General features: G+C 54.0%; 1 protein-coding gene and 1 long non-coding RNA gene across 4 annotated transcripts in view; one reads left to right on the top strand and one right to left on the bottom strand.

Annotated features, from left to right (window-relative positions):
- SMG6 (SMG6 nonsense mediated mRNA decay factor) overlaps window positions 1–20625 on the bottom strand; it is a 158036-nt gene that overhangs the window by 13336 nt on the left and 124075 nt on the right. For 2 of the 3 annotated variants that reach the window (XM_075073960.1, XM_032788313.2), the window contains 2 exons: window positions 8308–8484; window positions 3504–3653 (listed from right to left, as the gene is read on the bottom strand). In XM_075073960.1, coding sequence (XP_074930061.1) covers window positions 3504–3653; window positions 8308–8484 — 327 coding nt within the window. The remainder of the gene's footprint in view (window positions 1–3503; window positions 3654–8307; window positions 8485–20625) is intronic. The other variant, XM_075073961.1, reaches the window with a different exon arrangement.
- Window positions 14381–20625, top strand: part of LOC142047985 (uncharacterized) — a 32223-nt gene continuing 25978 nt past the window's right edge. The window contains exon 1 of the long non-coding RNA XR_012657328.1: window positions 14381–15292. This is a non-coding gene — a long non-coding RNA (uncharacterized LOC142047985). The remainder of the gene's footprint in view (window positions 15293–20625) is intronic.

Here is a 20625-nt window from a genome sequence, read left to right as displayed (position 1 = left end):
GAGGAGGCTCCCCAAAGTCCTGCCTGGCTTTGTGGGGAGCAGTTCCAGAGCATCGCCCAGGAACTCCGTGACAGCATCTATGCCAGTGTATGAGAAGAATATAAGAGCTCAAAAAGCTGAACTCAGCCCTGCGGCTCTAAGTTTAAACACAGCAGCACTTATGCTGGCTGGGAGCAAAGGGGAAGAGTGGGCAGACATACCAGCTGGGATGAATGGCAGGAGATGGGTGAAGAGGGCACCAGGACTCTGCCCCTGCAGGGAAGGCGGGCCAAGGGGACGCCAGCCCAGGGCAGAGAAAACAAGCTATGAAATATACAGGTAGACAGAGTTGAAAGTCTATGACCTCTGGCTCCTGCTCCAACCCCTACCGCATCAGGGGCACAGGCCTTCAAAGGGAAGGAGAGTGCTTCAGGCCACGCTCCTCTCCCTCCCGGGAAATGGAACAGGAGCCAGTCCCTTAGAGCACACAGAGGCTAATGGGGCCAGGAGCGCCAGGCACCGTTACCTAAAGAACAATGACCTAAAGGGAGTTCAGGGGACATAGGCTCTGAGTGTCACACAAACTGCTGCATTCGGTGGGCTCGGATACCGGCCCTGTCATGTGAGACAAAGCTGACTAAAGGAGCTGAAGCAATGGCAAATGGCCAGTATCCAACCTGGCGCACATGCCTCAGGGTCCTCCAGGGCTTGGGGCTGGCCTTCACTAGTGCCCTAGGGTGGGGAGTCATGCAACCTGCTGGCAGCCATGATGGGAGATGGGGAGCACAGCAGAGGACACTGCTAGTAGAAATGGGCAGGAAGTGCCAGAAGATTCAGCTGGGAAGAATTCAGCTAATCCAGCTGGGTGGGGAGAGCTAATCCGACCTCAGTCAGTCCCTCTGGGGGAGGAACCTGGGGCATGGCAGACCCAGCCTGAGGGGCGAGGTGGACAGAACGTTAGAGAAGGGCTTGCAAGGGCAGAGGCAAAGGAGACGGGTGGGATTTGGGGCTGCATGCACAGAGCAGAGAGGGGAGAACCCCTCTCCACAGGGCGGCTGAGTCTGCTCCTGGAATGCTGCATTCCCTTCGGCGCACCACAGAGCCTGACCAGCTGCAGGGAGCTCAGTGAAAAGCATTGGAGGGATTGAGAGATGGGGAAAGGGAGAGAAAGAGGATAACTCAGTGGCCAGGGCACTAATCTGCCAGGTGGGCTCAACTCCCTGCCTGCCACAGATTGCCTGTGACCCTGGGTAAGTCCCTCAGGATACATCTAAATTGCAATAACCCCCCTGTGGCCTCGAGTCTCAGAGCCCAGGTCAGTTAACTGCGGCTTGCGGGGCTACAAACTGCAGTGTAGCTGTTTGGGCTTGGGCTGGGATCTGGGCTCTGAGACCCCGCCCCGCCCTTCCCGTGGGTTTCAGAACCCAGGATCCAGCCTGAGCCCAAATGTCTCCACTGCAATCCAAGTCAGCTGACCTGGGCTAGCTGTGGCCATGCTGCTGGTCTTTTACTGCAGCACAGACACTTCCTAAGTCCCTCTGGGCCTCAGCTCCTGTCTGTTGTGTGGGGATAAAGGTCGTGCTGCCCTGCCTCTGGAAGTTCAGACACATTAAAGGCTGTGCGGTGCCCAGACACTACTTCAGTGAGGGGGCCATATCTACCTCAGTGAGGCAGACTGGCAGCTGCTGGCCCAGGGACAGGTGGGAGACAGACCCACCCTCCTCACGGAACAGGCCTGGAGTGGGGGGATGAAATCAAGGCCAGTGTCAGCTGAGTCTCAGGAGTGAGCCGGGCCTGGCTGCGGAGTCCCAGAACCCCATTGCTCCAGACAGCCAACACCAGGTAGATGAAATGCTGGTGAAGCTCAGTCCCCTCCTGATCCCTAGTGACACCAATTCCCTGCCTCAGGCTGCCGGTCAGCATCCACTGCAGCATGAAGGCTGGGGCCCTTCACATGTCCTGCTCCATTCTCTTCCTGACCAATGCTTGGCTGAACTACTTCACTCAACGAGCTCTCCTTCACGCCTGAAAATCAGGCTCCAAGTGCACCTAAGCTCCCAGCTGCACAGCCCCAGACGCAGCCCACACCCTCGTGCTGACCTCCAGCAGGCTCCGAGCCCCGGCCCCATCAGCTCTGGAAGAAGGGAGGAGTGCACTGGAAAGAAACTCCGTAACACCCTTTGGCAGCCCCCAGTTCTCCCTGTGCAATGGGAAGTGGAGACCCTGGGGCACCCAGGGAAGCAGTACACAGATGCAGAGAAGGGCTAGCGGCCCGGTCGGGCTCTGCAAGCACTGCCATCCCTGAACATGTGCAGTTCCTTTTTGCTGTGTCTGAACACGGCACTGGGAAGTGGGGAATTTACTGACACCTCCCACTTAACAACTCTGGGAGGCTGGAAGGCTTCAGGACGCAGTAATTTATAACCCCTCTCTCCAATCTCCACCTCACTTGCTGCTGCTTTCCTTCTAGCAGATCCCTGCCAGCAGCAATGGGCTGGTTAATGCAGGCAGCCCCTCCCTCCCCACACAATTCCGACCTGCACCTCAAGAGGGATTTGTAAAAAAGGGGAAACATCCAGAAAGGTTGGGGTGGGGTTGGAAGTGCAGTGCAGTGGTTCTGGGCCCCCAGCCAATAGCTGGAGGGTACACATGTGTGCGCTCTCCCAGTAGGGCCTTCAGCGGCCCTGTTTTACAACCACCTCGGCACAGACTGCAGAGTTCACGCATCTGGCCAGACAGATGTGTCTGGCTTACGTTCAAGGCTGGAAAATAAAGAATTATGGAAGTGAAGGGCCCTGGGCATTAGAGAGGGCGGAGGTGAGGGGGAGGAAGAGGGGGACCAGGGAGAATTTTCCTCTGCTGAGAAATCCTCATCTGGGCTGCGAGGGTGGAGGAAGAAGAGGGGCCAGAGAAAGCAAAGTGGCCAATAGCCATGCATGTGGGCTTGCTCTTAAAGGGCCAGTGCGCTCACAACCAGGGCCCAGCTCCAAATCCAGCCAGCTTAGTTCACAAGCTACCACTGGGGAAAGCTCTAGGAACTCAACGAGGCTAGAGTAAGAGAACCTCTGTCTCTCTGCTTGTGCTGCCAAAGTGATGCTTTGGTTACAGCCATGGGGCAGCATCTCCCTATGGGGGCTCTTTAATTGCCTGCGAGACTCCCCCACAGGGCGGAAATGCAGAGGAACATCATGAGGCCTGGCTGTGCAGATTCCTGATGGGAGGATGACCCTGCACAGGGGGCACGGTGACACCTGGCCTCGCTTGCCCTGGCTGCTCCTGAGTTTCTGACAGGTTTGCATTCACCTTGGCCTGGCCCCTTTCTTCTGAAGCCAATGGAGGCTTTTCCACTCTCTCCCATGTGACCTGGGAGGAAAGCTCAGGCTTCCCTGAGATTCCCCAGTAGCTCCCTGCCCTCAGACACAGCAGGGAGAACAGCTGACTCCTACCCTCCCAGTGGGGATACAAGTGCCCAGGTGTACAAGGGACGGGCTCAGCGACGCTCCCACTCACCGAGGCTGCCCTACCTGAATCTTGTCCTGACGACGCTGCTGCTCAGCTACTTTCCTGGCCAGTGCTTGCTTCCTGGCTCTGAGTTCCCTGATGTCAAACTCTTCTCCACTGACTTCAGCCTCAGAATCATCTTCAAATGCCTCAATCCTCAAGTCATCCTCCTTCTTACAGGAAACCCAGACAAACCAGAACAGGAGAATTCATTATAGGTGAGAGTCAGCAACACTGAACGCCCCTCCCCAGCACACAAAGCCCCCTGCTGCTCTGACACTCCTTGGGGAGGTTTCAGCCTATTTCTGGAAATACTAAACAAAAAAACAAGGGAATTGACCCTCCTCCCCACCTACTGCCAGTTAACACAACAGGGCTGAGTGACACCAGAAAAGCCAGGAAATCCAGAGCTGAGCTTACAGTAAGGAGGGTGTGGCGGTTAATGCACAGGTCTACATTCAATTCCAGGTTCTGTCAGATGCCTGGCGTGACCCTGCACAAATTATTTAACCTCTGCAAATGGGGAGAATGCAGCTGCCTTTCGCCTACCCTTCCTCTGCCTTGTCTATTTAGACTGTAATCTCTCTGAGGCAGAGACTGCGTCCTATCATGTGTCTAGCAATGGGCCCCAACTGCAGCTGAGACCTCTCGGTACTACCCTAACACAAGTAAAAACTCAAATAAGGCTGGAAACATGAACTGAGCCTTCAGCCACTAGAGAACGAAATGTAGATTCCTGGATTCCAAGGCCGGGGGGACCATTAGATTGTCTGGTCTGCCCTCCCATGTAACTAAGGCCAGAGAACTGTTCCCAGCGCTCCATGCATCAAGCCTGTTCTTTCTGCCTGCACCATAGCAAATCTTTGTGAAAGGGAAGTCCAATCTGGATTTAAATACTCCAAGTGTGGAGAATCCACCCATCCCTCGGTGAGCTGTTACGCTCACTCTGAAATACTGGCACCTCATTTCCAGTGTGACTTTGTCTGGTTTCAGCTCCCAGCCCATGGGTCGCGTTCAGCCTTTGTCTGCTGGACTGAGGAGCCCTCTCTGCTCACAGATCTTCCTCCAGGTGGGTATTTACACACCGTGATCAAGTTACCTCTGCCTCTTCTCTTGGCTAGCACTGGCAGAGCGTCTCTCCCTTCACCGGAAGGCAGGTTTTCCAGACCTCGAATCACTGCAGCTCATTTCTGAGCCCTTCCAGCTGGCCCATGTCCTTTCTGAAGCACGGACACCAGCACTGAGCACCACCCCCGGAACGATCTCCCACAGGCTGGATGCAGTGGGAACACCTCCCTCCTCCTGCTCCACAGCCAAGGATTGCATTTGCCCTCTTAGCCAGCCCACGCTTCAGTCGGTTTCCACCATGACCCCACAGCCCTGGCAGAGCCCCCACTTTCCAGAACTCTCCCCCCGGTAGAGCTGCTTTCCTGGTCCCTAGCTGGAGGACCCAGCCTTTGGCTGCATTGAAAAGCAGGTTGGCCAAGGGCGCCCAGGTTCCCTGGTGATCCGCATTGCTCTTGAGAACTGCCCTATCCCACCATTATCCACCACTGCACGAGTCTGGGCCTCGGCTCCAAACCTTACCCCCAGAGATTTTATATTTTCTTCCACACCACTGACAAAGACTGAGTAGCTTTGGGGCGAGAGGAGATCCCCGTAGGGCCCTTCTAGAAATACTCCGTATTGGACTCGCCTCTGGCCCCATCGTGGTTCCAAGGCAGGGTGTACAGCATCCTCTGGGTTTTGCACGAGCACATTCCTAGTTAATAAGTTGACTCATTTACATTTCTCACTAGCTCCTGGGTGGTGGTTGAGACCCTTGGTGACTGCAGCAGGCTGTGTGTGTGCTGCTCCAGGCCAGTAAGGATGTACAGTTGCCTGAGGGAATTGGGTGGGAAAGGCTCATATTGGGGGCTTCTTGTCTTGTTTCAAGAAATCTCCTTGGAAGGGCCTCAGGACTATTGTGTGTTGGAGTTGAGGAGGAAATGGCAGTTCCTCTGCCACACTCAGCTGCATGGCTATAAACCCTGACACTCCCCTCACCTTCCTCTGCTGCATGGGGCATGGGGCACTTGCAGGTTTAAACCAGTGTAAATGGTGGATTCTTTGTAACATGAAGTCTTCAAATGGCGATTGGAGGATGTCAGTGACTCAGCCAGAGGCCAGGGGTCTGTTACAGGAGAGGGTGGATAAGGCTCTGTGGCCTGTGATGTACAGGAGGACAGACCAGATGATCATGATGGTCCCTTCTGCCCTTCAAGTCTATGAGTCCTTGGGTTCCAGTTCCGGTTCCAGTGGAAGCCCCTGTGCTGGAAGTTAGCCCCTGCTCTTTATGCCATGTGGCGTGTGTTTGGGGGTCAGTTTAGTTTGCTCAGATGGTCTTCATGGGACTGGGCCTGCTCAGACATTCCCACTGATCAGGATGAATGTTGGCCACACACAAAGCACCAATTCCCAGGCCAAGGGGTGAGGTTTTCAAGTCTCAACCAAGCCCTGGACCTGGCAAGAGAGGCAAAGGATGACAGCCTGGGACAGAGCGTAGTAAATCTCCAGGCATCTGTGATGAAGTGGGATTGTTCTTAATGTTTCCTCTGAATACTGTGTGGGTGCCTCAGTTTCCCCTTCACATTTCTTAAGTCTCTAGGTGGTGGGATAAAGGCCAGTGTGCATAAATCACTGACACACTGTCTCCTGACAACTAATGGCCAAGGCCTTTCCCCCCTGCAAAGAAATAGCTAAAGGTGAACAAAGAGATCAGGTGACCTCCTGGCCCAGGAAAGAGACAAAGCCCAGAGAAGGAGGGGCTGGAGGGGGTTTTGAGTTTGCGGCTGGCTGAGGACGAGGAGTGAGGGCAGACTTGGGGGTCTGGCTCACTGCCCCCCAGAATGGACCCGGCTGAGGGGTCCAGTTCTCTGTACCTACAAGCTCTGTTTTAGACCCTGTTCCTGTCATCTAATAAACCTGTTTTACTGGCTGGCTGAAAGTCACGTCTGACTGTGAAGTAGGGGTGCAGGACCCTGTGGCTTCCCCAGGACCCCACCCGCGCGGACTCGCTGGGGGAAGCACACGGAGGGGCAGAGGATGCTGAATGCTCCTAGGAGAGACCCAGGAGGTGAAGCCGTGTGAGCTTCTTGCCCTGAAGACAGTCTGCTCTGAGGGAAAGGAGGCTTCCCAGAGTCCTGTCTGGCCTTGTGGGGAGCAGTTCCAGAGCATCGCCCAAGGACTCCGTGACAGCACTCCCGCCTCAGCGCAGCTCCAAGAACTTGGAGAGGCTTTCAGGGAGCACGGGCTACTCACATATGCACTGGGCACCTCATGCTTCCTGTTTCACACTCAGTAATTTTACTGAGACCAGGCAGGGTCACACATCGAGCAGTTCCTCCCTCCTAGTGACCCTGTAGCCATGGGAAGGAGGAAGACAGAGCCCTCAGACTCACTTCCTTCTCTCAGGACAGCACAGACCACAGCGAGAGGTAGAGAGATGACAGCCCCAGCGTGGGGTACAGTTCAGATGTGCAGCCTGCAGTGTTGTTTCCACGTTTGGAATAAGCTCACCCAAGGTCAGGGGATGGTCACATTGGCCTGCTTGAGGCTCAGCTCAGACCCAAATACAGAAGCTCATGGGTTACGTAAGGAGTTCACAGAGAGGTTCCCACAGTTAAGCAAGCCTAGGGGCCTCCCTGGTTGGCCCAGAGGGGCAGGGAATGACAGGGCGTGGGGCGCCATTCTCTGCCCCCTAGCCCAGTTATGGAAAAAGGAATTCCTGCTGCCAGGAAATCCCTGCTGAGAGGAATGAGGGTGCCCATGTGGCAGACACCGAACTGTGCCATAAAACTCCAGATGGGTCGTTCTCTCTCTCTGGTCTGTCTCTATCTCAGAGCAGAAGGATTCACGTCTCTGTGTATCACAGTGGCTTATGACCACGGCTGCTGGGATCTTGGACTGTCCTTCCCAACAGCCGCAGTCCTGGCCTGTGTCCCTGCAGGTCAGGGTCACACCCCAGTGCTGCCATGCAGAGATCGCAGGCGGGCTGAAGGGAGCTAGGACACTCTCTAGCTGGGTGCCTGGGCTCCACCCAGCCCTCCTCTGGGGACAGCTGAACTAGCTAAGTGGACTCTCCGAAGGCAGGCCACCCACAGCCACCATCACTACAGGGCTTTCCCTACTCTAACCTGCTGTGTCTTTCTAGCCCCGATGGAGGAGGATGGGCAGAGCCAAGGTCCCCCAGTCCCCAGCTCCAAATGCCTCCACTGTTTCCCTGGCATTTCAAACTGCAAGATTAAACACAAGGAAAGTGTCAACCTGCAGTGTGGCTGGCAGGGCCGCTGGACACACACACTGAGCCTGGAGTGAAGCGAGGGCTACAGGAACAAGCAAGGGTAGAAAAACAAGAGAGAATTCCTTAATCACATCAGGATGTGAGAGGCAGGGGAGGGAGGGGGCGCGAATGTCAGCTCTTCCTGTGCGTGTGCTGGAGGCTGGAGTTCAGGCCTCTGCCACACTGAGCCTGAACCCTGACACCCCCTTGCCGGGCTCCCGCGCTGCACGCTAGGAGAGCTCTTCCCCCTTTACGTATGGAACAGCAGCATCTGGAACTCATAGCAGTGAGCAAGACAGAGGCACATTGGTGGGACTGGCAGGAAGGGGCACCAGCGAAGTAGACTCGAAAGACCAGGCTGCTTACTATTCCCCTCCCCTAGCCTCAGTGCAGAATGCACACACAGCCACCATGGCTTTAAATAGTGGGAGCTGCAGGGCCGGCAGGGGCTGGGCCCCACAGTGGCGACCCTTCCTTCGCCGAGGCGCGCTCTTCCCGCACGGTACCTGATCTTCCAGTTGTTTTCCCTCTTGGCTTCCCATTTCCTTTCCCATGGCGTCTGGGACGGGTGCCACTGACACATATTTTCCACCCTTGAATGCCAGCAAAGGCTCTTCTTGTCCACAAAGGGCTTCCAGGAAATACTTCAGAACTGTGACCCTCTTGCAGTCAGCTGCAATAACCTACAGGGTGAGGACGAGGGGATCAGGCAGAGAAAGAAAAACAGAGTCAGTGCCCAGGAAGGCAGAGAGCAGCGGTGGTCAGCCACTGACCAAAGGGAAACCTTGGAGCCTGGGGACCAGCTGCTGCGAGCAGTGCTGATGCATATAGCAGGGCCAAGTAAGCACCTGAGAGAGGATGGTTCCTCAGCCCCCTTTGGTTCGATGCCCAGCTCCAGTATCTGGCCCTTGAGCTTGTGGCCCAGGGGCAGGGAGAACTGGGGCAGGCTAATGCGAGCACAGGCACCGACACCTCTTGTGCACTGCAGACAGGAGCCATCTCCCCAGCCTCTCCCCTGCAGCCCGCTCCTGGGTCCGAGCTGAAGGAAAGGCCTCCCACCCCCAGGCAGAATTCCCACCCAAGAGCTGGAAACCTGCCCAAGTGGGAGATGAATGAGGAGGATCGTCCTGACTGTTTCATTTCAGCTAAATCAACAGGAGCCCCCAACAGCCTCCACAGTGGAAGCAGGAGGGTTCAAACGCTCTAAGAGCAGGGGTCAGGCAGACAGGTGTCAGGGGAAGGACACTGGTGCTGAGAGCCAGCAGGTGGGGGTATTTTACAAAAGCTACGCACCTCCTGGACTCCATTGCTGCCTCAGCCCATGAGCTCATCTCACAAAGTAACCAGGGAGCCTGTCAGGGCTGAGCTAGCCAGGATGCAATTCAATATCGTAGGTAATTAGTAAATGTATGAGACTCTCAGATAGAGTTTCCAGAGCACCAGAGCCTGGAATGCTCCCCCTTGGTGCCACAAGCCCCACAGCCCTGCACCAGACTGTGGGCAGATCAGAATCCCTTCCCCTGCTAGCTAGCCCAGCACTGCGCCAGTACCCTCTCTGCCTGCTGCTTTCCCTGGCACACCAGCCTGGGAGAGCCGAACCCTTGGCGACTGTTTGTCCTGTCCAGTGCAAATCGGGGCTCCAAGTGCTACAAACCTATGATGGCCAAGTTCACAGCAATAAGTTACCCTTGTGCCCTGCTCGCTAATGCTCACTGGATTTCTCTTTGTACCAGTCTCACATGGACTTTGGTTCTGGCTCACTTTACTCCATTTACACTGAAAGCAGTGCCCAGATTCTGCTCCCCAAGTCAGAAGGCCCCAGCCTGCTCCCCACTCATGGACCCCAGAACCAGGCAGCTCATTTCTGGGTTCTAGCTGGTTTCACTCCAGTGCAACCACAGTGAACCTGAGTGCCCAGCAGCCATCGGGAGGGACCAAGGATCAGACATCAGGAAGCAGGGGCGGCACCACACACAATGGGAGATAACTGGGCGGCTCAACACACAGTATGGGCATGAGGAAGAGATGGGGCAGCAGCGCAGCGCATCCCAGCTGTGCTGAGCAACAGCAGTCAGGATCCCATGTTGCTATGGGAAACACTGCGTATAACAAACACATGCAGTGGGGAGAACAGAAATACAGAAGCAGGGCTGAGGTAGCATGAGGGGCCAGGTGACAGTGAGTAACGGGCTGGCAGGCGGCATGCAGTGTGCCCGCCCCCCCGCACCAGGCTGCAGCGCAGAGGAAACTTCTGCACTTCCACAGTGCTGCCAGTTTCCTCTCTGTGGGCTAATTTTAACCACCTTGTTGTTACAGTGTGTGTCAGCCATCTGACCCCACTGTGATCCCTGAATCTTTTCTCTGAATACTGTGTTGGTGCCTCAGTGTCCCCTATGCAGTTCTTAATATCTAGGTGGTGGAATGAGGTGTGTGAATTGCTGCAGAGGGAAGGGGCCAGTGCACAAAATGCCTGGCACTCTGTCTCCTAGCAACTGATGCGCTGGGCCCCTTCTCTGCAAAGGTGCCAGCTGAAGGTGTTGGAACAAAGAGTGCAGGTGCATTCCTGGCCCGGGAAAGGGGCTGAGCAGAGAGGAGGGGCTGGAGGGGGGTGTTAGTCTGGAGCTCGTGGGACGAGGAGTGAACTGCAGACGTGGGGGTCTGGCTCACTGCCCCGAGACATGAGATAACCCGGCCAAGGGGTCCAGTTCGCTGTACCTACAAGCTCTGTTTTAGAACCCTGTTCCTGTCATCGAATAAACCTCTGTTTTACTGGCTGGCTGAGAGTCACGTCTGACTGCGGAGTGGGGGTGCAGACCTGTGGCTTCCCCAGGACGGCTGGGGTGGGCTAGCGTTGGGAAGCCCATGGATGCTCCAGCAAGACCGGAAGTAAAGCCGTGTGACTTCTTGCCGGCTGCAGACAGTCTGCCTCCAAGGGAGGAAGAGCGCCCAAAGTCTAACGGCGTTGTGGGGAGCAGTTCCAGAGCATCGCCCAGGGACTCATGGACAGCCTTCGGTTTAGCAAGAATGACTCGTGATCGAAGAGGACGCAAGAGTGAAGGGAGAGTGGTACAGGGGAATGGTGTTGAACTAAGAGAAGGGAAATGTTTGTCTGAACATCAGGAAAACTGCCGGAAGTTGAAACTTATCATGAAGAACAGAACTACCAGACACGGACAACGGACACGATTTTGTGAGGGGATGCCGTCAACATGGTTGGTGTAAGGGAAATCATCCCTCACCAATCTACAAGAGATTCTTTGAGGGGGTCAACAAACATGAGCACAAGGGGGATCCAGTGCGATAGAGTGTCATTAGATTTTCAGAACCTTGACAAGGTCCCTCACCAAGGCTCTTAAGCAAAGTAAACTGTCATGAGATAAGAGGGAAGGTCCTCTGCACGGATTGATAACTGGTTAAAAGACAGGAAACAAAGGGAAGGAATAAATGGTCAGTTTTCAGAATGGAGAGAGTGTACATAGTGGTGTCCGCCCAGGTCGCTACAGGCGATCTGTGTCTGTACTGGGCCCAGTCCTATTCAATGTACTCCTAAATGATCTGAGAAAAGGCGTAAACAGTGAGGTGGCAAAATTTGCAGATGATAACAAAATTACTCAACCTAGTTAAGTCAAAGCTGACTGTGAAGAGTTACAAAAGGATCTCACAAAACCGAGTGACTGGGCAAATAAAATGGGCAGATGAAATTCAATGATGAAAAATGCAAAGTGATGCACATCGGAAAACAAAATCCAAACTATCCATATAAAAGAGTGGGGTCTAAATTAGCTGTTACCACTCAAGAAAGAGATTTTGGAGTTATTGACAGTTCTCTGAAAAACATCCACTCAATGTGCAGGGCGCAGTCAAAAAAGAAAACGGAATGTTTTGGGAATCACTAAGAAAGGGATAGATAAGACAGAAAATATCATATTGCCTCTATATAAATCCATGGTATGCCCACATCTTGAATACTGCGTACAGACCGGTCACCCCATCTAAAAAAAGATGTATTGGAATTGGAAAAGGTACAGAGAAGGGCAACAAAAATGATTAGGAAACAGCTGCCAATATAGAAGAGAAATAAAGACTGGGACTTTTCAGCTTGGAAAGAGATGACTAATGGGGGATATGATAGAGGTCTATAAAATCTTGGACTGGTGTGGAGAAAGTGAATCAGGAAGTGTTATTTACTCCTCCACATACATAAGAACGAGGGGTCACCCAATTAAATCAATAGGCAGCAGGTTTAAAACAAACAAAAGGAAGTGTTTATTCACACAATGCACAGACAACCTGCGGAACTCATTGCCAGAGGATTTTGTGAAGGCCAAAACCTTAACAGCCTTCAGTAAAGAAATAGATAAGTTCCTGGAGGATAGGTCTATCAGTGGCTATAGCCAGGATGGGCAGGAATGCAACCCCATGCTCACAGACTTCAATGTCAGAAGGGACCATTATGACCATCTAGTCTGACTCCCTTTACAAAGTAGGCCACAGAATCTCCCACCCACTCCTGTAACAACCCCTACCTATGTCGGAGTTACTGAAGTCCTCAAATCGTGGTCTAAAGATCCCAAGGTGCAGAGAATCCTCCAGCAAGTGAGTGTCCCTAGCCTCTGTTTGCAAGAAGCTGGGAGTGGAAGACAGGGAATGGGTCACTTGGATGATGCCTGTTCTGTTCACTCCCTCTGGCACTGGCATGGAAGACAGGATACCTGGCTAAGATGGACCACTGCTTTGATCCAATCTGACCATTCTATGATCTAGGCTGGGTATCATCTCCAAGGGAAGAGTGGGCACTTCACTGCTTGGAACACCCCTAAACCTAGACTAGACACCCCTGGAATATGTCCTGAAGGCAACACCACTGCCCTCACCTGTCAGGAGTCCCCGGGCGATGCCTCTGGAACTGCTCCCACAAAGCAGGCAGGACTTTGGGAAGCCTCCTCTCCCTGGAAGCAGCCTGTCTTCAGGGCAAGAAGCTCACACAGCTTCACCTCCTGGGTCTCTCCTAGGAGCATTCAGCATCCTCTGCCCCTCCGTGCGCTCCCACAGCAAGTCCGCCCAGGCAGGGTCCTGGGGAAGCCACTGGGTCCTGCACTCATTTCGCAGTTAACGTGACTCTCAGCCAGCCAGTAAAATAGAGGCTTATTTAGATGACAAGAAACCAGGTCTTGCCAGTACAGACAGGAGGACCTCCTTTATGTTAGGTCCATCGGGGCCCCAGGGAGGCACAGCTCCATGGGAGGCCCGAGCCCAGTCAGGGCGCCCCTCTCCATTTCCCAGCCAGCTTCCAAAACTGCCAAACCTCTACACCCCTCCTCTTCGGGCTTTGTCTCTCCCCCCCCTCTGCGCCCCCCTCCCCCCCTGGCCAGGAGGTCACCTGATCTCTTTGTTCTCCCACACCTTTAGCACCTCTTGCAGGGGGAAGGGCCCAGGCCATTACTTGCCTGGCGACAGAGGGTTGGCCATAATGAGGCACCCACACAGTATTCAGAGGAAACATTAAAACATTCCCACTTCTCACACCACTGGCCACCCTAATCAATCGTTCTGTGGAGGAGCAAAGCTGGAAGGAACAAGAATGATACAGCTAGGCTGAATATCAAGGGAACTTCCTGCCTATGAGAGCTACCAGGCTGTGGAGATGTTGGGGAAATGGGAAACCCTTGCTTGGGTCACTGCAAACTAGACTTGCTAACTACCTGGTGCCCAGGCTCTAGGCCTACCTTGGCTCAGAGCAGATGACTTCAGTGACAGGATATCAGCAGCTCTATGGGGCCCGGGCTGCTGTGTAAATGAACCCATGCATGCCCAGCTCCAGCAGCTCAGCACAGCTGTGTGAATACTTGGGTGTGGTGGTGCCTGGGCTTGCACGTGTGTGCAGGAGTGACGTGGCTGGGTGAGTGGGTGCTGCTGGGACACAAAGCATTGGGGCTTCCTGTGTCACCCACAGAGGAAGGACTCACAGGCCTGCAAAGAGCTTGCTGGGGACTGGTGAGTGGAGCAACCTCTCTGGTCACTAGTAGCACGAGGTGGAATCTCTAGTTGGTCACTCAAGGTCTAGCACACAAGCAGATGATGGCAGGAACACAGCTCAATGCAGGACCAGGGATTGGCATGAGGGGCCCAGCCTGGCTAAGCAGATGGGCATCAGGTCTGCACCCATTCCTGAAGGGATTTTTGGGAAGCACCTCCGACATTAACGGCAGTTGTGCGTGCACCACAGCTACACCAACAGGACTCAGTGCCGCCCCAGCTCCTGCAATGTGGCCACTGGGATGCATTCCTAGCCCACCTTGAGAGATGCTTTCCCCTAGCCAGCCCTCATACACCTGAGGGAGAAGAGCCTGGGAGTAAACAGGAGGGGCCAGGATAAAACTGCAAAATCCCCCACAAAGCCAGATAGCTTCAGCCTGGAGAGTGACCAGCGATGTTGCAGAAAGGTCCTCCCCCACCCCACAGGGGTGGGGTGGGGGCAACTAGGCATGGCCTCTTACCCCCTCCTTGAAAAAAAAATCCAACTAGGAAGCCAATGATTTCCTGCTAGGTTAACACAGGCTGAGAGTGTTTAAAGGGAGAAGAGCCCAGCTGATGAACCGTGACATAATCCCCCAGTAACTTGCCTCATGAACACAGTTTTCCAGGCTGCATTAGAAGCAAATAACCTCAGCACCCCCCTCATCACGTGAACACCCAGGAATAATAGCCTTGCTAACAGCCAGCAGCCCAGGGCTGGGCTTTCCTGGAGCTTGGCTGGCCCGGCTCTCCTCAGTTCAGAATGGCACCAGGAATGGTGGCCTCTCTGACATGGTCTGAGCAGGCTGACCCTGACTCGCACCAGGGTAGCTGGTATTGTACAGCAGCAGCCTGCGTGACACACAGCTACACAGGGCGCTGGAAACTTCCTGTTTCAGGGTGGAAACGGAAGCACCCATATCAGCCCCAGCATGCCAAGAATGTTCCAGGCCACTGGGCTGCACCCCAGCGAGCCCATCTGACCCAAAGGGGCAGCCCAGGGCCATCAGTTATTCTTCACGCAGGCTCAGCTGAGAAGGAGCAGAGATGCTGCAGCCTGGAGAGTGGGGAGGGAGGATGTGTATATCTCTGATGCTGCAGAAAGAACCGAAAGTTCAAATGCAAAACCAGAGTGGATTTGCTGAGGTACAGCAGCAGACTGGGCCGAAGGAGAAGAGTTCAGCAGCAGAACGTGCCCTTCCCCCACAGGCTGTGCAGTGAGACAGCAGGAACCGAAAACCCTGGCTTCAAGTATTCACTGAAGGCTACAATCAGCTTGACACGCACACAGCCACTTGAAAAGGAAAACTGAAACCAAGCTTTGGTGAAGTGGTCTGGTGCCCTACTGTGACCTGGGCTCAGTTCCCTAGAGACACGAGTGCTGCTGGGTTGACAGTGCCCCTCACTACCACAGCATCTCCTGGAGACACGCAGCTGGAGGTCTGAGGAGGGGATCGCCGTGGGGTGGCTTTAGAGGTAAGGTGCAGTAGCTTCATGAATCATGGGCTTAATGATTTCATGGGGGCTAGGTTGGGCCTATGCTAACTCAAACATGTCAGCTACGCAGTAAGACACTCCCCCAGCCCCCGCGCAAACATGCTGCCTGCCTGCTAACACACAGTGAGGAGGGCTAACTGCCTGCTAATTCACAGGTCACATGTTAACATGCTAGTCATTCACAAAGATACAGCAGGACATACATTAACATGCTAACTGCCTGAGACTGCGGGATGCATGTTAATTGCACCAGCTGGTGCATTTTCAAAGCGCCTTTGCAGTTTTAACGCTATCAGCCCAGCCTTGCTATTTATGCCTTCCAGTGACCACTTACAGAAGACCACAGGACAAGGCACCACAGCTCCAAACCCCCTCCTTCGGTGGCCTTTGCCTCCTTTACCCCATGCCGGACCCAGGGTGGCATGGATGAAATACATCGGAGGGAAAGGCACTAACAGGTGCTGGGCAGTATTAGCTATCTCACAATGTTACTAGAGGATTCTGCGCTGAAGCACTGCTCAACGCCATGGACACAGGAAGGCCAGGAGCCAGCCTGAAGCACATGCAGTCATGAAGGCAGCGAGGGACTCACTCCTGTGAGCTGCAAATGCAGTGCTATACCTGGCACTCACAAGGTGACATCACCAGACACTAACAAGATTCTTGCTCTGGATCAGCTGTGGGGCAGCTTCTTCCGTCAGCGCTGGACCAGGCTGCTGTACATACAGCTTTTCCTCAGCGAGGCTAATTGTGTCACATCCCCTGATGCCTTCGATCAGCTTTTACAACGAGTCCATCATCTCTAGAGAGCTGAGTCTGAGTGCCAGGATAGGTTTGGTCCAGTGACTGTTCCCTAGGGCAGTGAACATTTTTGCACCCTCTGCGATGTAGCTAGGACAACCTAAAGCAGGCTGTAGATGCAGCTAGCTCAGAGTAAGAATTCTTCAGTCGACCTAGTTATTGCCTCTTGGAGATGGTGGATCCCAGCATCAGTGGAACCCCCTTCCATCACTGTGGGAAGTGTCTACTGGCTAATTCCGAGGATGTGTGCCCTGTCAGAGCTGTTTTGTGGAGTTGCGAGAGAGATAAGAAAGCAGTTAGTAGGCTCTCTGGTGGAGGGCGTATGGCTTAGCAAGGGAAAAGGGACTCCTGCACCCCTAACAGACACACGCTGCCCTTTCTCTGTGGCCTCTGAGTTGATTCACTTAAGCTAGAACAGGTCATTCATTTGAAGGCAGAGAAGCCTGTTCAACCCAGGAATGGTTTCTGAAGGTCCCCAGCTGGCAGCAGTGACCTGCCTGGTAAAGCAGAGTGTGGAGCTGGCCTGAAATGAAGTAGCTCATTGAGCTGTTTCCCAGCATCTTCTGATAGCAAAGTTTCTGGTGATGAGCAAGGCCCACAGCTGATATGGCTCGGAGGCTGACAGCAGGGGGCAATATGGAAGGCACACAGTTCGTTTGGCAGGAAAGGGGTGTTGGGCCTCCAGGCTCTCTGAAGTTTGCAGAACGCAAAACAGTGTCAGTAACAACCAGAGCATGGTAGAGTCCTGCCCATGGAAACAGACACTGGTTGCTGCATCCCTTGGAGATCTGACTTATGGCCTTAACAGTGGGAGGGAAACAACAGTTAAGGAGCTAGAACATTCTGCCTCATACTGGCAGAGCTAATCTGGAAGCAGTCTGGGTGAGTTTGCACAGCTTGTGCGTCCTCTGTGCAGCTCCTGGATGCCTTCCATCACAGATGAGAGTTTTATATAAAATTTTAAGTTTGACCACAGATATTTGAACCTCCCTGCACCGCAAATGCAGTATCTTCTCTGTGGTTTAGCTGGCACCAAGCACACATTTACGGCTCTCTAGATGTCTGCCTGTCATTTGAATATCTCACAGAAGTGCCAAAGGCTTCAAAGCAGACGGGGTCCTCAGGCAGACTCTGTGATTCACCCTCTCCAGCCTCTGTTAATCTGCCCAGGAAGGGAAGAGGTGCAGACACAGGCCAAATCCATGCAGCGGGCACTGGCTAGGCTAAGCCATTGAATACTTACACTCTCCGAAGTCTGCTTTCCAGAGAGAAGGTCATCTGAGATTCCACTCTACAGTTCCCAGTTCCTTGCCCTGGTGGATATCTGAACAGGGATGAAAGACTTGGGAATTTTCTGCTCCTCTTTTTGGAAACTTGGGATAAGAAAACTTCTGAGGTTGGAAGAGACCATTTAACTTCAGCAGCTCAAAACCACAGAAGTCAGTAAAGCTGCTACCACCTGGCTACTGCTCAGAGTGGCTCTGCTCCTGTCCTCAGCGACTCAAATACAAGCAGCTTTCCCAGGTTGGAATCCAGACCTTACTGAACTGGGTGCCTGCCCTGGGGAAACTGGCTGCATTGCTCGGTAACTTGTAGCACATGAAAAGAACTGAAGTGTTTTGCTATGACAGACTGATACTGAATATGGGAAAGGCCACTCTGCCAGGAAAAACAGTCCCTCCTCAGCCCCCAAACCAAGGGAACTCAGCCTTATCATTTCACCCCACTGAATACGGGGGGGAGGGTGCAAACCAAAGAGTCTGACCAGAGGGTCTCTGAGCTAACACGCAGGTATATGGGGGAGTTATGGGGAGTGGCAGCAGGAAATCTGAATTAACGTATGTTTGTAGACTTGAGTCAGGTCCAGTGTAATTCTAGCAGGTTGTGTGGGTTTCATTTCCTTCATGTGTTTTTAGACTAGTACCCGAATTGGATGGTCGCCCCACTGATTTTCATGTGCCTTGGTAGAGTTAAAATACTGTCGAGTACACTGCTCCCAGAATGCTGCTCTTCCCACCTCGGAGACACCAGAAATCACACTGTCAAACCCTCAGCAAACCAGCAAGGCACAGGAGTGTTACTAAGCAAGATCGCATTATGCTCAACGAATGACAGAGCAAACGTGCGCGGGGAGCAAGGCGCCCATGTTAGAGGAAACAGGTACCTAAGTCACAGCAGCATGATGTAAAGTCTCCGTTCCCAAAACCAATACTTTGCAAAATACCGGCCTCATCTGTCTGCTGCCGCTCTGAACACTGCACCGTGCCCCAGCACAGCTGAATCTCACGGAGAAGCAGCTGAACGATTTCCCTACAAATAATAGCTCTCCACCTGGGCACCAGGCTCCAGGCAAGGGTCCTGCGAACATCCAGCAAAGCGGAGCTGGAATGGGAATGCCAACAGCCTCGAGGGAGTGGCACAGCCAGACAGGGCGTGCAGTCTGTGGGGAGGAGCTCCCTGGGAACCCAAATTCCCTTGAAAACAGAGGGTGGGGTGTGATGGAGTAGGGACTGTCTGTGTGGGGAACAGGAAAGCAGGGGATGTCTTTAGGTGAGGGACAGGTGCTCAGCCTGTAACCTGAGCCCAGCAGGGGGGAGGGGCGGGGAGGGGGGAGCACCTTGGATCCCAGCTAGGATACCCTGAATTCCGCCCCACAGCCCCAAACCCAAACTGTCCTGCCTTTCCTCCCGCCGACCGAATCCTTTGTTCCCTCTTCCTCCGCCCAGAAAAGAGAGAGATTACCAGACAGCTGTTTTCCACCACCTGGACGCACTAATTTGACTAGTCCACGGGTGGAGACCGGGTCACATCCCCCTATAAGATGCTCCCCTTTTCGGTCACTGGTAAAACTGCCCCAGGATTCTGGAAAGAGAGGTCGGGACAATGACTGGCTTTGGTGATCCAGACCGTCTTCCAGCCATTGGGCCTACGGCCACGTGGTGCTGGTCCCTCAAGAAGGATAGGGTCAATCCGGTCTGTAGTGGACTATCAGAAAGCTCAATGCCATCACAGTATCATGCATGCCTACACCCATGCCCAGGCCTGATGAAGCTCCTAGACAAAGCTGGGAGGTGCTCGGGTACCTATCACCACACATGGATCTTACCAAGGCATACTGCAATGCCACTGGGACGCAGATGTCCAAGGCCTGAAAATCGTCCCCCTCCTTTTATTCACCCTCTGGGGCTCTACGAAGTTTTCTGACCCTTGGCCCTTTGGCCTCAAGGGAGAGCCGGCCAACCTTCCAGCGCCTGGTGGATTCTAGCTACTGAGGGGGATGGAGAGTTTTGCCGTGGCCTATATTGACGACATCTGCATCTATCCAGCCAGACCTGGGGGAGGGAACCATGTTACCCAGTTACACAAGCTCCTGGACCGAATCCAGGAGAGCTGGGTTAACCGTAAAAGGCTGAGAAAGTGCAAAGGATGGGATGGCTGAAGTATCCTTACCTGGCCATGGGTGGGGAGCGCTGCCTGAAGCCGAACCTCCAAAGGTGGAAGGTGATCAGAGACTGGCCTGCTCCCCAAAACCAAGAAGCAGGTCCAGGCTTTATTGGGATGGCAGGGTACTAATGAAGTTTTCGTAGCCCCACTTTAGTGACCAATAGCCAGGCCCATCACTAGAACTGTTGGCAAAACAAGGGGAAGCCCAGACAAGGTAAATCTGGACCGAGCAGTGCCAGGAGCTTTTCCGGGCGACTGAAGAGAGCTCTGGTCATGGCCCAGTTCGGCGAAACCCAGATTTTGAACACACCATTTATGGTTGTCAAACCGACGGCCATCAGACACGGGACTCAGGGGTTGGTGTTAATGCAGGAGGATGAAAAGGGGGAGAGACCCCCATTCGTAGTACCTGAGCAAGAAAGCATGCTACTTCGGAGCAAAACTAACGCGGCCCATAACGAGAAGGAATGACCTGGCCATAAGGTGTGAGGCCCTTAAGAAAGCTAGAAGGCCAATCTCTTTGGCGACACTTCACCCGTGTACACGCCATTCTCCCCTGACCTGGCTGCACCAAGATGAAAGGAGCCAACGCCAAGCTTCCTGAAAGGTGGAGCTGCTCCCTGCAGGACTATGACATGAGACGTGGTCCATGGAAGGAAGTGCCAACCTGATTAGCGGGACGGGTTTGTCCCGGAGAGGGGGCCCTCGAACTTCCCCAGGTCACTGGGCATGAGTGACCCCGCTCCAGTTCAGTCCGAAGGGGGGAGTGGTGTGATGGAGTAAGGGACTGTCCTGTGTGGAGGAACGGGAAAGCAGGGGATGTCTTTGAGGTGAGGAACAAGGTGCTCAGCCTGTAACCCGAGCCCGGCAGGGGGAGGGGGAGCACCTGGGCGGAGGAGAGGGAACAAAGGATTCGGCCGGACGGGAGAAAAGGCAGGACAGTTGGTTTGGGGCTGGGGGCGGAGAATTCAGGGGATCCTAGCTGGGATCCAAGCACCCTGAACCCCCAGAAGGACTCAGTGGAGGGGTCCTGACTGTGCCTGCAAGCTCTGCTGTAACCTGTGTTC

The sequence above is a fragment of the Chelonoidis abingdonii genome, chromosome 20 (assembly GCF_003597395.2).
Source record: "Chelonoidis abingdonii isolate Lonesome George chromosome 20, CheloAbing_2.0, whole genome shotgun sequence".
NCBI classification, from domain to species: Eukaryota; Metazoa; Chordata; order Testudines; family Testudinidae; genus Chelonoidis; species Chelonoidis abingdonii.
Note: the sequence above shows the minus strand (reverse complement) of the source record. Positions and strands in the feature narration are given on the sequence as shown.